The sequence below is a fragment of the Hyperoodon ampullatus genome (assembly GCF_949752795.1).
Source record: "Hyperoodon ampullatus genome assembly, chromosome: 12".
Classification (NCBI taxonomy): domain Eukaryota; kingdom Metazoa; phylum Chordata; class Mammalia; order Artiodactyla; family Ziphiidae; genus Hyperoodon; species Hyperoodon ampullatus.
Genome location: NC_136925.1, coordinates 72,708,975 through 72,721,990, shown reverse-complemented (window position 1 = coordinate 72,721,990; position 13,016 = coordinate 72,708,975). Strand labels below are relative to the sequence as shown.

General features: G+C 44.7%; 1 protein-coding gene across 4 annotated transcripts in view; it reads right to left on the bottom strand.

Annotated features, from left to right (window-relative positions):
* Positions 1–3,314: 3,314 nt before the first annotated feature.
* Positions 3,315–13,016, bottom strand: part of SASH1 (SAM and SH3 domain containing 1) — a gene marked incomplete at its 5' end in the record, with an annotated part of 189,705 nt that continues 180,003 nt past the window's right edge. For all 4 annotated transcript variants that reach the window (XM_079716634.1, XM_079716635.1, XM_079716636.1 and 1 more), the window contains 4 exons: positions 3,315–3,836; positions 5,406–5,537; positions 6,858–7,987; positions 12,687–12,800. In XM_079716634.1, coding sequence (XP_079572760.1) covers positions 3,573–3,836; positions 5,406–5,537; positions 6,858–7,987; positions 12,687–12,800 — 1,640 coding nt within the window. In that variant the 3' untranslated portion in view covers positions 3,315–3,572. The remainder of the gene's footprint in view (positions 3,837–5,405; positions 5,538–6,857; positions 7,988–12,686; positions 12,801–13,016) is intronic.

Below are 13,016 nucleotides of genomic sequence, written 5' to 3'. Positions count from 1 at the left end.
GAAGATCCCACATGCTGCGGAGTGGCTGGGCGCGTGAGCCATGGCTGCTGAGCCTGCGCGTCCGGAGCCTGTGCTCCGCAACGGGAGAGGCCACAGCAGTGAGAGGCCCGCGTACTGCAAAAAAAACAAAAAAACAAAAAAACCCAGTATATTTCATTCTTAAACCACACTTCATAAATTCCCTTTCATTTCTACTCTATGTACCTCTATAATACCCAGGGAACAACAAAAGAGGCATATTCAACTGAAGAAATTTATTTATTTTTTTTCTAGGTACATAGATGACATAATTATAGACAAGTTTTGATACATAGGAAAACCCTCTGTCCACCTTTTTGCTAAATGAATCATCACAATAATTTTTACAATTTTTAAAACAATACACAGCTTTCTTGGGCCGAAGCAATCGCAAGAACATATTGGTACTGGTATATTACAGCTACTTACAATGTTTAAGAACAGCAATGGAGAAAAATAAGTTATTTAAATATTGATTTCATATACAGAAAGTGCAATGTTGTTAGTTGTTATATAATTTGCTTGACAGTTTCTTGTTTATCAATTTAAAATCGAGATAACTTGGACTCAGACTATTATATTTTTTTTTCTGAAAATAATACAGTACACACATGCAGCATTGACTTGGTGAATTGACTTCTTTTGCTGCAATTATGAAGGAAACTTTGCTCTGTCAGGAACGGATTTTCAGTCGACTAGTTATTTCCAGTTTCACCTATACCTGCAAAGAGAAAAGGCCTCTGACTAAGGCAAGGCCAGGAAAATCTACTTCTTGGTTATCTGGGAATGTAAGTAGTGGTTGGGACTGGCTGCACTTCCTTGTAGACAGCTTCAAAGGAAAAAATGACACACAATGGATGTGTAGCTACCTGAGCCAAACTGCCTCTCCAGGTTTCTTTTGTGCTTTCCAAAGACGACAATTTTCACCCTTCCTCAACATTCTGCACCAAGTGCAATGGATTCAAACTGGATATTGCTGAAGCTGACCACCTGCCTTCTGGCATCCACAGGAGGCCCCAAACCACCTCGGTCAAACATCACACACACACATTCAGGCTTTTCTAAGATCAAATTAAAAGTTTAAAGCAAAAGAAGACCAAACAGGGCTTCCCTGGTGGCGCAGTGGTTGAGAGTCCGCCTGCCGATGCAGGGGACACGGGTTCGTGCCCCGGTCCGGGAAGATCCCACATGCCGCTGAGCGGCTAGGCCCGTGAGCCATGGCCGCTGAGCTTGCGCGTCCGGAGCCTGTGCTCCACAATGGGAGAGGCCACAACAGTGAGAGGCCCACATACTGCAAAAAAAATTAAAAAAAATTAAAAAAAAAAAAAAAAAAAAAAAAAAAAGAAGACCAAACAAATACTAAAAGTAAAAAAACAAAAACAAAAACAAAATTTTTTTAAAGCACAATAAAGTAAAAATAACCTCAGATCCCACAGACTAGGAAGCCCTTCCCACTGAAAATGATTCATGGTCCCTGAATTTCACTTCTATGCAAAGGCAATGATTTCCAAAGAAGAATGAAAAAGATACAGTTTGGCATTCTCAAAAACTCATATTCAGAGAGCTCCCTTTTCTGGCACCACTTTTACATTAAGTGAAAATCTTACCGTGAAAATGAACTAAGACTTTCCCCTTCTCCTTTGTTACCTATTACCTGACTTTACGTGTGGTCTTTTAGCTCAGCTTAAGCTATGAGCAGGCTCTCTCGGATGTCATGCTGAGGTACTGAAAACGCAGGGTTAGGAGCCCGTTTTACAGTGCCCACATCACCACACACTTGAAATTCCTTCCAGTGACATAGGAGAGCCCTGCAGCCTCGTTACCTTCTAAATGGAATGTCACAGCCCACAGGAATGTCATACCGCAGATGACAAAAATGGGCTGTTTTAAAGAGTTCAACAGAAATTTGGCAGCTTTAGCTTTTTTTCTACATTTCCACAACTTCTTACATGGCATCTTATAGAAGGTGACTATTATTGAAGAAATATAGATTATTCTTTCAAATATGCATACCAAAAGGATGAAAAAAATATGTCACCTGAGAATGTCCTTTTCCTCAGAAACATGGATCCAGATATATAAAGCAAATGGTAAAATGGTTTTGTAATTAATGAAATCACCTTTTTCTCCCCCTCCCCTGAGGGATATCGTTTGTTTTAATGAGTAGATGAAATATTACAGAACTTTTAAATCAAGGCTCAAAACATTTCTATTGTAAATGATCACACCCAGTGCTTAAAATAGGGTTCATGATAAGAATGTAAAGGAAAATCACTTTGTAAGCAATTGGAAACCATAATTTCTGTTTGCTAGAGGATCAGCCACTAGACTAAAAGAGAATGCTGAAATCAGTCGGAAGACAACTGAAAATATGCAACTACTTAATACATGGCCAATGTAGTTTGGCTCCAAAATGAACCTTTATTATATTTAAGTGAATTATCTAAATAAGAAAAGATGGAAAATAGTATTTTAATTATAAAACCAAAAACAAAAACTTTAAAAATATCTTATAAGCTACTTCCCTTTTAAAAGACAACCTCCTTAAATATTCAACTTACAGTGACCTTTTGCAAAGGTGATCTGTTAGCTAATGACTGAATTTTGGAATGGACACGGTCAAGATTCCAAGTCAATACTGCAGCACAACGACCAACATGGTAACAACACTAAACTGATTAAAATGAAAGATCATAACCTCAAACACACACATATACTCTCACACGTGATATCTTTGTGAATTTAAGAGCGCTTTTTACCAGATTTGTAGTTAGTTTAAAAACTGAAAGTCAACATGAAATTTGGCCTGATAAACACTCCTATAAAATAAGCCATGTTAGAGTGAGACAATTAGAAAAGCCCATTTCTGCTGGAAACATCCCAGATACGTTAGATGGCAGTCTACGATGAAGATTTGGAACTATGGTTACATGGCAGTGAACACTAAGTTAGATAACTGCTTAAAAGCTTACATTAAGGCAAATAAAAGCTGATTGCTAGAAAGCAATTATTAAAATGTCTCTTGTTTATCTAAAGGAGAATAGGGCTTTTTTTTCCCCTAGTGCAGCCAGATTTTCTTATTTTTGAACAAATGAGCCTGGTCAATAGTGTACAATCACTCCCGAGTCTGTTACTTTGGCCTGGCTTAAGCCCATCTGGGCCTTGGGAACCCTGCAGGGTGACAGACAGAAGGGCTAGAAACACGCTTAGAAACAGGACAGGCCTCTCCCTCTGCCCCCTGCCCTCACCCAGTGCACCCAGACAGACTGCAGGCAGAGCATTTGTGGCAAGTTGGCATCTTTGTTCTATTGTGTCCTGAAAACAAAAATAAGTGCTTGTCTTTTCTTTGGGGGTCAAAGAGAACCACACCAATTTCCTGGAGGGGGGCTTTTCTGGAGAAGAGAGTCCCGTGCCAAGATTCCGAGTTCTGCTGGCCACACACTGGGCCTTTCTTCTGGGTCTGGTCTGCATGTCCAGCCAAGGAGGAATTGCATCAGCATCATAAGCACAGTGAACGGGTGGCTCTTGTCCAGGGAGGTCCATTTCGGGCCTGACTACATGGCCTCGGGGCCTGGTGGCAGTTTGAAGAGTCTGGCTGCGGACACGAGCTTGCTTATGTGTCTCTCCTCTGTGATGCCGGCCTCCTGAAGGCAAGTGTGGGACAGAGAAGGCACTTGGCCCAGCGTGCTGAAGCCCGCTTCAGTGAGGGCACTGGTGTACATGGGCAGACCGATGGAAACCAGCCAATCCGACACGGATGAAACGCATCCGGGAGATAGGGGCTTCCTACAGATTTCTGTGAGTCCACCGCTTGGGATCTGGGTAACCAAAGAAAGCAATTTATCAAGATTCAACAGGTGCCACTGGAGAGCTCTTTCTTCTGTGCCTAAGAGGAACGCTACTGAAATATTATATTTATTACTACACTATCAGAAAGGGATAATGCTATGAGATGTCCAAGAACGTGACTAGCATCAAGAATTCTTTCCTGGGCTTCCCTGGTGGCGCAGTGGTTGAGAATCTGCCTGCCAATGCAGGGGACACAGGTTTGAGCCCTGGTCTGGGAGGATCCCACATGCCGCGAAGCAACTGGGCCTGTGCACCACAACTGCCGAGCCCGCGCGTCTGGAGCCTGTGCTCCGCAGCAAGAGAGGCCGTGATAGTGAGAGGCCCGCGCATCACGATGAAGAATGGCCCCCGCTCGCCGCAACTAGAGAACGCCGTCGCACAGAAACGAAAGACCCGACACAGCCATAAATAAATAGATAGATAGATAGATAGATAGGTAGATAAGTAAATCTTTCCTGACTTCTCAAAGGTGAGACAAATCTTCAAGGAAGTGTTGGAGGTTCCAGAAGGTACTTGGAATTAGATCTAACCCCAATTATGTGTGTAAGTCCCCAAACTGTAATCATTTATATTTCTGGCTATTTTGTCTCATGGTGGTCACGCTATTCAACTAATGATCCTTACGGTGCTTGAAGAAGCAAACCTATGTGATAGTGTGAAAAGTAAGATACTCAGTGGGTAAGGTTTTTATAAAGTAGATTTTCTTCTGTATTTTGAATCTACATTAACATCCAGAAAATTAAGCATTTAATCAATATAGTCATAAAGAATTAAAAATACAATAATAAATGTTGGCTAGGGCAGGGAAATGGACATTTATACTTGAATTCTGAGAAGGCCAAGTGCTACACCTCTCAGAAAGGCAATTTACCACCAAATGTGCAAACCCTTGAGATTTTGTGCAGTCTTGATGAAGCAAATCCTCTTGAAGGAATATATCCTCAGAAATTAACCCCAAAAGTCTACAAAAATTTATTAACCAGGAGGTTCTTCACTCAAGTGTTTAAAATAAACAGCTGGAAAAAATCTAAATCGTTTCAACAATGTGGAATTGGCTGAACGAGGACATACCTACTAGAGCACCTTGAAAAACTGATAAAATAAATTTTAGTAACGAAGAAAGAGGTTCACCACCGGATAACTGAAAACAATAAGGTTTGCAAACTGTTTAGAGCACTCTGAAAAACTGATAATACAAAAGAAATTTTAGTAACAAAGAAAGAGGTTCACCACCGGATAACTGAAAACAATAAGCTTTGCAAACTGTACATGTACTATTATACATGTGCAGAGAAATGACTAGATGGACTTTTTCACAGTGTTGGGAGTATGGATAATTTTCAGCTTTTTCTCTCCAAAACGGTATTTTTAAACCTTTGTAGGCTGAATAGGTATTACTCTCTCCCAGGTGTCTCCCTTCGATAGCTAGAATGAACCCTGGGCTACTTAGCGGCTGCCAGCATGCTCATCATTAAGCTCTAGAACTGAACGGACTTCAAAAAGCTGGGTGAGGGAGCCCCGAAGCGCGGGCTGCTTACCGCCATGCGGTGCTGCTTCCGAAGCAGCTTCACGCGGATCTGGTCCATGTTGGTGGCAACGTCCCTCTCGGGCTGATCTAAGTCTTCCGCATATCTCTGTACCAGGGCCTCAGGAATCCCACAGCGGCCGTGCTGCGAGGGAACAGAAATCTCTTATCGAGGGTTGCGAGGATCTTTTCCCTTCCCCAAGAACGGCAAACACAAGGTAGGATGAGACATTTAGCTACTAGAAGATAGGACCAAAAGTTTTAATTTGAAGTGAATATATTTCCTTTAGTGTCAGGATGGATGTTTTAGAGACAATACTTTTACGTCTTTATCTTTTAAGTAGTTAGGAGCTCTAGAAGAATGTTTTGAAATATGGTTAAAGCAGGACACAATCATTCTCTATTTTGGGGTCCAACGCCCTCACCTCACTCTTATCTGATCATTTTGCAAAATGTTATTGAAGACAGTCTTCTAAACTGCAGGGGAGAAGGGCAAATTTGTGCCCTACAGAGTCTACTGTTGGTTCCTCAACTACAAAGTAGAGTTATACCGCTATATCACTAGACCAGCATTTACTGTACAGTAGAATTCTCACTACTTTCCATTCGAAGGGGTTCATTCACTAAATATCAGAAGGCAGAGGAGTATTTTATTGTAAGGCACTCTTGGTCCTAAGAAGTTTATAATAAAGACTCCTGGGAATGCATTATAACAATTCATGCATTCCTAGGAGTAACATACAGCTACATCTATTATCGTGTATTTGTATTCAAAGTCATTTTGGTATGGGCAGATCTACTCTTTTTTATTTTTCTTCAAATGAGAAATGAGTTTTCATTATAGGTCTCAATGTTTTTAGTACAATGAGCTATCTTTTCCCCTGTTACCCATACAGATAATTATACAGTACAATTATTACATCTGAATAGGGCTCTACAATTTTCAAAGTAGGTTCAGGTTTATTTTATTTGCTCCTATTAATACCTCTAAGAGGTAGTTATGCAGGTCATTATTAATTCCATTTTATGCACAGGGAAATGAAATGGGGATCTGTTAAAGTCTAAAAACAAAGATGTTGAAGAAGACATGGAAACTGGAACTCATGTCTATCCTTTCAGGAACTGGGTCTAGTACTGACTGATAGCTCTCCCTGCAAAGGATAGCTGCCCCAAATTAAATACAAACAAGCGAAAGAAGAGAAGAGAAAAGAAGAGAAGGGAAAAGAGAAGAAACCCCTGAGGCTGTGTCTGCATTTAATCTGGGCACTGTGCTACCGGTTCATCTGAACACCAAGCGCGGGGCGGCAGGAGCCCCCGCCGTGGGCCACCCGTACGGTCACTGTCCATCGGCCCTCGCTGCCAGCTGGCCTCCGGGGGCTGGGAGGTGGGAGGCAGTGCCGTTCCTCTCTCCTGGCCCCCGCCCGACTTAGAAGAGCCTGTGCAGTGGGGTCAGGGCCTCGGATACCTTATCGGAATAGGGCTCCTCGGTGAGATCGATGCCTTCGGCCCGCAGCTTCTTCTCGGTGAGCATTTCCAGGTCCACTCCGCGGGTGCAGGAGACCTTCCTGGCCAGGGCAGGGCCAAGCCGCACACCGTGCTCCTGGAGGCTGGCACTCTCAGGCAGCTCCGACAGCCAGGGTGGAGGCCTGGCACTCGGCGGGCTGCCCGGCTCAGGCCCTGGGGGAGGCCTGGCCACTGGCGGCGGGGGACAGTCGCTGGGGCCACCAGGGCTGCCCTTTTTAAGGGGCAGGCTAGGTGCATCGGGGCCAGGGGCGCCGGGGGGACCAGGAGGGACCGGAGGCAGCCCGTTGGCGAGGCGCTCCCTGCTCTTCTTGGCGGGGACGGGGGGAGGCTGGGCGGGAGGTCTGGCCTGCGTTCTGGCCTCGGGGCCCCTCTGCTCAGCATCCATGCCTTCTTTGGTGCCCGGAGGGTGATGTGTCCCTTCGAAATCGAGCCCTTTCCTGTGACCCTCAAGAGGCGTCCTTGTTAAACCGTGTTTAACGGCGGGCGGTTGGGCATCATAGGTTTTGGGAAAACACGGAGGAGGGGATGTGCCATGTGAAAAGGCAGCCATCGGGCCATCCAGTTTCTTAGTAGTCGTTTTCTGAGGTTCAGAAAATCTCTTGCTTTGGGTCAGTAGCAGTGCATTGTCAACAGCAGAATCTAGTCTGGGGCTCTGAACCTTTGTGATGGAGGGCGCTATCTTTTGTGGCACTTTGGGTACAATCTGAGGGGAAGGTTCTGTCACCTCACCAGGCACATCTTTTTCAGGCTCTCCTTGAAGGTCATCCAGGGAGTGGGATCGGGGCCAAGTCTCCACGGTCTGGGGGCCCTCCAGGGTCTCACAGCTCCGGCAGATGGAAACAGGGAGGCTCCTTCGGTTTTTATTCAAGTCAGTCACACATGGGGGATCACAGTGCTTGGAGGTGTGAGGGGTGAGACCACTGCCCAGCCTCCCCTCCCCTCCCGGCTTCAGCGCGTCTACTGGCTTTGTTAGAGGCAAGGTTGGGTAGTTGCCCAGCTGATTCCTGTTGAAAGACTTCACGCTGGACTCGGCTGAAGATTTGGCAGAGGGGCTGGTTTTCCGAGACTTGCCTACGAGACAAGGAAATATTTTACAATCACATTTTAAAAAGCGCATCAGGGGCTTCCCTGGTGGCACAGTGGTTGAGAGTCCGCCTGCCGATGCAGGGGACGCGGGTTCATGCCCCGGTCCGGGAAGATCCCACATGCCGCGGAGCGGCTGGGCCCGTGAGCCATGGCTGCTGAGCCTGCGCTCCGCAACAGGAGAGGCCACAGCGGTGAGAGGCCCATGTACCGCCAAAAAAAAAAAAAAAAAAAAAAGCAAATCAATCAAACTGATGTAAAAGGTGTGCTAATGTAATTGAAATCTCCAACTCTTACATCCCACTGTTGAATTACATTAAGGACATAAAATCACCACTGGTGATGTAGAGTAACTGTGGTCCCATGTTTATTTTTAGAAAGAATTCTTAGTCTTATTAAAGGACTCAGGGAGATGAAAGTTAATTGAGTTATGTGGAAAGAAAATATGCTGTGTCAGGCAATAAAATAAATCTAGGCCTTATGTCTGTTCGTAGCTGCAGTCAGTGTGGAACAAGGCACACCCACACCCCATTTAGGAGCCACACTGATGGGATTTCTGTTTAGGGAGTACAGTTTCCTAAGACCATGGTTGAAAAAAGGAGGTAGGACTGAATTCTGGGACAAGTTCTTTAAATGGTATTCCCCAAGGTTCACTGGTGACCGGTGAATTCTGAAACCTTTCAAGCCCTCCCTGCTTTGTGTTTTGCTCAGGTGTGTAAAATAAAGGTACCCTGGAAACAGTCAGCCGACCTTGGTACAAATGAGTGAGCAAGCTGAAGTGTGTCGCCACAGACAATCTATTAGATACTGATATGGTTCTGATTGCCACTGAAGCGATAGACCTGATTAAATAAAATGATTGTCAGACTGATAACTGAACTTATCAACCAGTCACAGTCTACTTAGTTGACAACTGTTGACTGATACTAATTGTTACTGCTGTCTGGTGAACAGAGCCACCCATGGTAACCCTGAGTGCACCTGACCCCAATCCACTTAGGATTCCTCTTCTGTGTGAGACAAGTGAGCTGTCTGAATGTCCTACGGACTGCTTCCCGACTCTTAGGACAGGGAAGCAACAAACAAGGCATGCGGCCCTCAAATGGCTCTCTCCCTCCGAAACTGCTCAGGCCGTGCCGCCGCTGCTCGTGTGGCCCTGATGGATGGTCTACTTGGTAAGTTGTTCTCCTTATGGACCTAATAGTTCCCAACTCTCAAATGTTGGTTTTTATTGCGAAAAGAAGAGGACATAGGAGACACACAATTTAGGTTTTATGGCTGCAGGTATTTTAGGTGGAATTTATTCACCTCACACAGAAGTCAGCAGAGGCTAACTAGAAACGAGAATGGCGAAGAAGTCAGAAAGGAAAAGGTGAGCACCGCGTTCTCGATGGTCAGAGAATGGTCTCTTTTCAGAACACTGCACTTTTAAATCAGTACTTTTCAAAGCAGGAGGATACTTTTTTTTTTTTTTTTGCGGTACGTGGACCTCTCACTGTTGTGGCCTCTTCCGTTGCGGAGCACAGGCTCCAGATGCACAGGCTCAGCGGCCATGGCTCACAGGACCAGCCGCTCCACGGCATGTGGGATCTTCCCGGACCAGGGTATGAACCCACGTCCCCTGCATCGGCAGGCAGACTCCCAACCACTGCGCCACCAGGGAAGCCCAGGAGGATCCTTTTTATTTTGCGGTACGCGGGCCTCTCACTGTTGTGGCCTCTCCCGTTGCGGAGCACAGACTCTGGACGCGCAGGCCCAGAGGCCATGGCTCACGGGCCCAGCCGCTCCACGGCATGTGGGATCTTCCCGGACCGGGGCACGAACCCGTGTCCCCTGCATCGGCAGGCGGACTTCCAATCACTGCGCCACCAGGGAAGCCCCAGGAGGATCCTTTTTAATGAAGCTTCATTTATAAAACAGATCAAAGTTGAAGTGTGGAGGTTTCTCAAGGCCCAGGTCCACACACTGCCACCAAGGCCCCTATCCTCGGGACCCCGCAGACCACAGTTAAAAACCAGGGCCTTAGGCAGCATGAGCTTGTGAACCAGAAGTTACGAACTGTGTAAGAGGGACTGCTTCTGTAAACCTTGCATTTATTTCTCCACTCGGTGAAAATACTCTCCTAGTAAAACCAGAACAAAATCGTGCAGCTTGGTTTAATGTTTGAGAAAACAAAGGTGGGGAGGTACCATGTCCTTAACTGTTACGTGGACAAAGCAGAAAAGATGGGTGCGGGGGGAGAAATGTCAAATCTATTTTGAAAACATCTTGCTTTTCAAGTGCTTTTGGTTGGTTTGAATTGTGGACTTCCGGCAATTTCATATCTTCAGTGTACATGTTTATGCTGCTTTTCAAAGTGAAATTTATGGTTGATCCTGTTGTTCCAAAATCTGTTTAGTAAATGTCTTCTGTGTGCACATTACTATGGAGGATATACGTAAACCACTGATTCAAACTGAGTCCACATTTGTAATGGGTATGGGAGCCAAAAACATGCATTCTCCAATAACTTCCAGAAACTAGACCATGAGGAGGGCTGGTCCAGTGATGTGAAGTTTGGGGGTCATAACTCTGAGTCCCCAGTCATGCTGTCTGTGGGGAGAAAGGAAGCACCATATTGGATGTGGGTAATTATATTCTTTCTGTCTAGCTGGTCTGAAGTTTTGAGATTTTTTTAAAAACAAAAATGTGCTCTTTAAGATTTAATTATATACCCTTCATTCAGAGATCTAGCTTTCATAAAAATGAAGAAATGTTTGAATAGACTTTTCACATTGTTTTAATATGAATTTAGATATTTTCATACTGTAATGATGATATACTGCTACCAGGATCTAACCGTTTTTTGTGGGTTTTTTTTTGAATTTTAGAATTTTATTTCTTTTTTATACAGCAGGTTCTTATTAGTTATCCTTTTTATACATATTAGTGTATATATGTCAATCCCAATCTATCTGTTTATGGAAAGAGTCATCGTGCAACTGCGATTCCTGAACTAACGAGCATGCCTGTTTTCCCAGGGCAGTGTCCAAACACCGAGGGCCGCCCCTGCTCAGGCTTTACTGTCTATTTAAGAAGAAAACTTGAGGTGAGGGATGATGATGATACTGAAGGAACCAAACCTTCATGCCCTGGCTTTGCTTCATGTTCTCAGCGGGGCTCCTCAAAATCCTCATATGGAAATGAGAGACTCACGGATGACAATCCCAAGTACCGGGATATTCCTGCTCTTCAGAATAAATAAGCAAACAAATAGGCAAAGAGACCTTTTATGGTATATGTTGCTTTTTTCCTTGTTCCCAAAATAGGTCCACCTATTTTCATCTAATCCATGGTTTGTGAAAGTACTTATGATAACATACAAACTAAATCCCTTCTGGCTTGAAGTTCAACTAAGCCCCGATACCCCTGGCTGATGTATGACGACATTAAGTAGTTAGAGTATGGACTTGAAAATGCTTATGGTATTGGAAAGTCAGGTCTAAAATATTGTCCACCATTGACTGAGAGCCTATTATTATGAGTCAGAGTGGTGCCAAGAGGAAAAGAACAAGGGCTTCAGTTATTATTTAATTTCTCTTTAGCATCCTCATCTATAAAATATGCACTGCAGGATCTGAGTGATAATTAGCAATTGCATACGTGCGCACCTAGCCCACTGCCTCACTCATAATCAGTGTTTACAAAGTGCTAGGTATTTTTAATATATTATTACTTTGTATTAGAATAATCTATTAAAAAAAAACCCTCACATTACCATTTAAGAAATAAGGAGGAGGACTTCCCTTGTGGCGCAGTAGTTAAGAATCCGCCTGCCAATGCAGGGGACACGGGTTCGATCGCTGGTCAGGGAAGATCCCACATGCCGCGGAGCAACAAAGCCCGTGCGCCACAACTACTGAGCCTGCGCTCTAGAGCCCACAAGCCACAGCTACTGAGCCCGTGTGCCACAACTACTGAGCCTGCACTCTAGAGCCTGCGAGCCACAACTACTGAGCCCTTGTGCCACAACTACTGAAGCCTGCATGCCTAGAGCCCGTGCTCCTCAACAAGAGAAGCCACTGCAAGGAGAAGCCCATGCACGGCAACAAAGAGTAGCCCCTGCCCACGAGTAGAGAAAGCCCGCGCGCAGCAACGAAGGCCCAACGCAGCCAAAAATAAATAAATAAGTAAGTAAATAAATTTGTTTAAAAAAAAAAAGAGGTAAGGAGGAGTCGGAGATGTAATTTGGCCAAAGTCTTCACTATGCCCTATTCACGTTCAAACCCCAGGTCTCCCCACTCTAAAGCCCCACAGCTCTTTGCATGATCCAGATGGGGGGAGGGGCCTAAACCTCTAAGAGCAGCAGGACAATGGAAAGTTTAGGGTCCCTTTCTCTGACACACAAGTTTAAACTCTTTCCAATTATGTGCTATGTGGGATGGAAGAGTAACTGATGAAAGACCTCTCTACTCATTTCTCAACGTCATCAGTTGCCTAGGTTCTTGAGAGATGTTCCTCCCTCCTAAGGATCTTAATTAAGCACCATTCACCCTGGAAAAACTCCTCTCCCTATTGCCAGTTTTCCCAAAAGCAATGGCTCAGGCTGAGGAAGAAAGACAGTCATTAGCCAAAGCACAGATGTCAAGAAATGGCCCAGAAGGCTTGCATATGGAGATGCATTCATGATTATTTGTGCTGACAGTACCGTTTTCCAAGTTCTCACTGCTTTCATAGCATCCTGAGTCTCGTGGAGAGCATCCACTCAAGCCCTGGCTGTCAACAAGCAGCTTCTCCTGGGATCCGAACTGGTCGCTGTTACCTAAAGAAGATGAAAACATAGCATGGGATCGTAAGAGGAATGAAAAGCAGGCTCCAAATCAACTGCATCCCAATTTTATCCTCAGCTCTCACAATACATTTTGAAGCCTTGGACTTTGGAAGAGAACAAATTATTTTAAAGTAAATGAGATAAAAATGAACGAGTGAGGGCTTCCCTGGTGGCGCAGTGGTTGGGAGTCCACCTGCCGATGCAGGG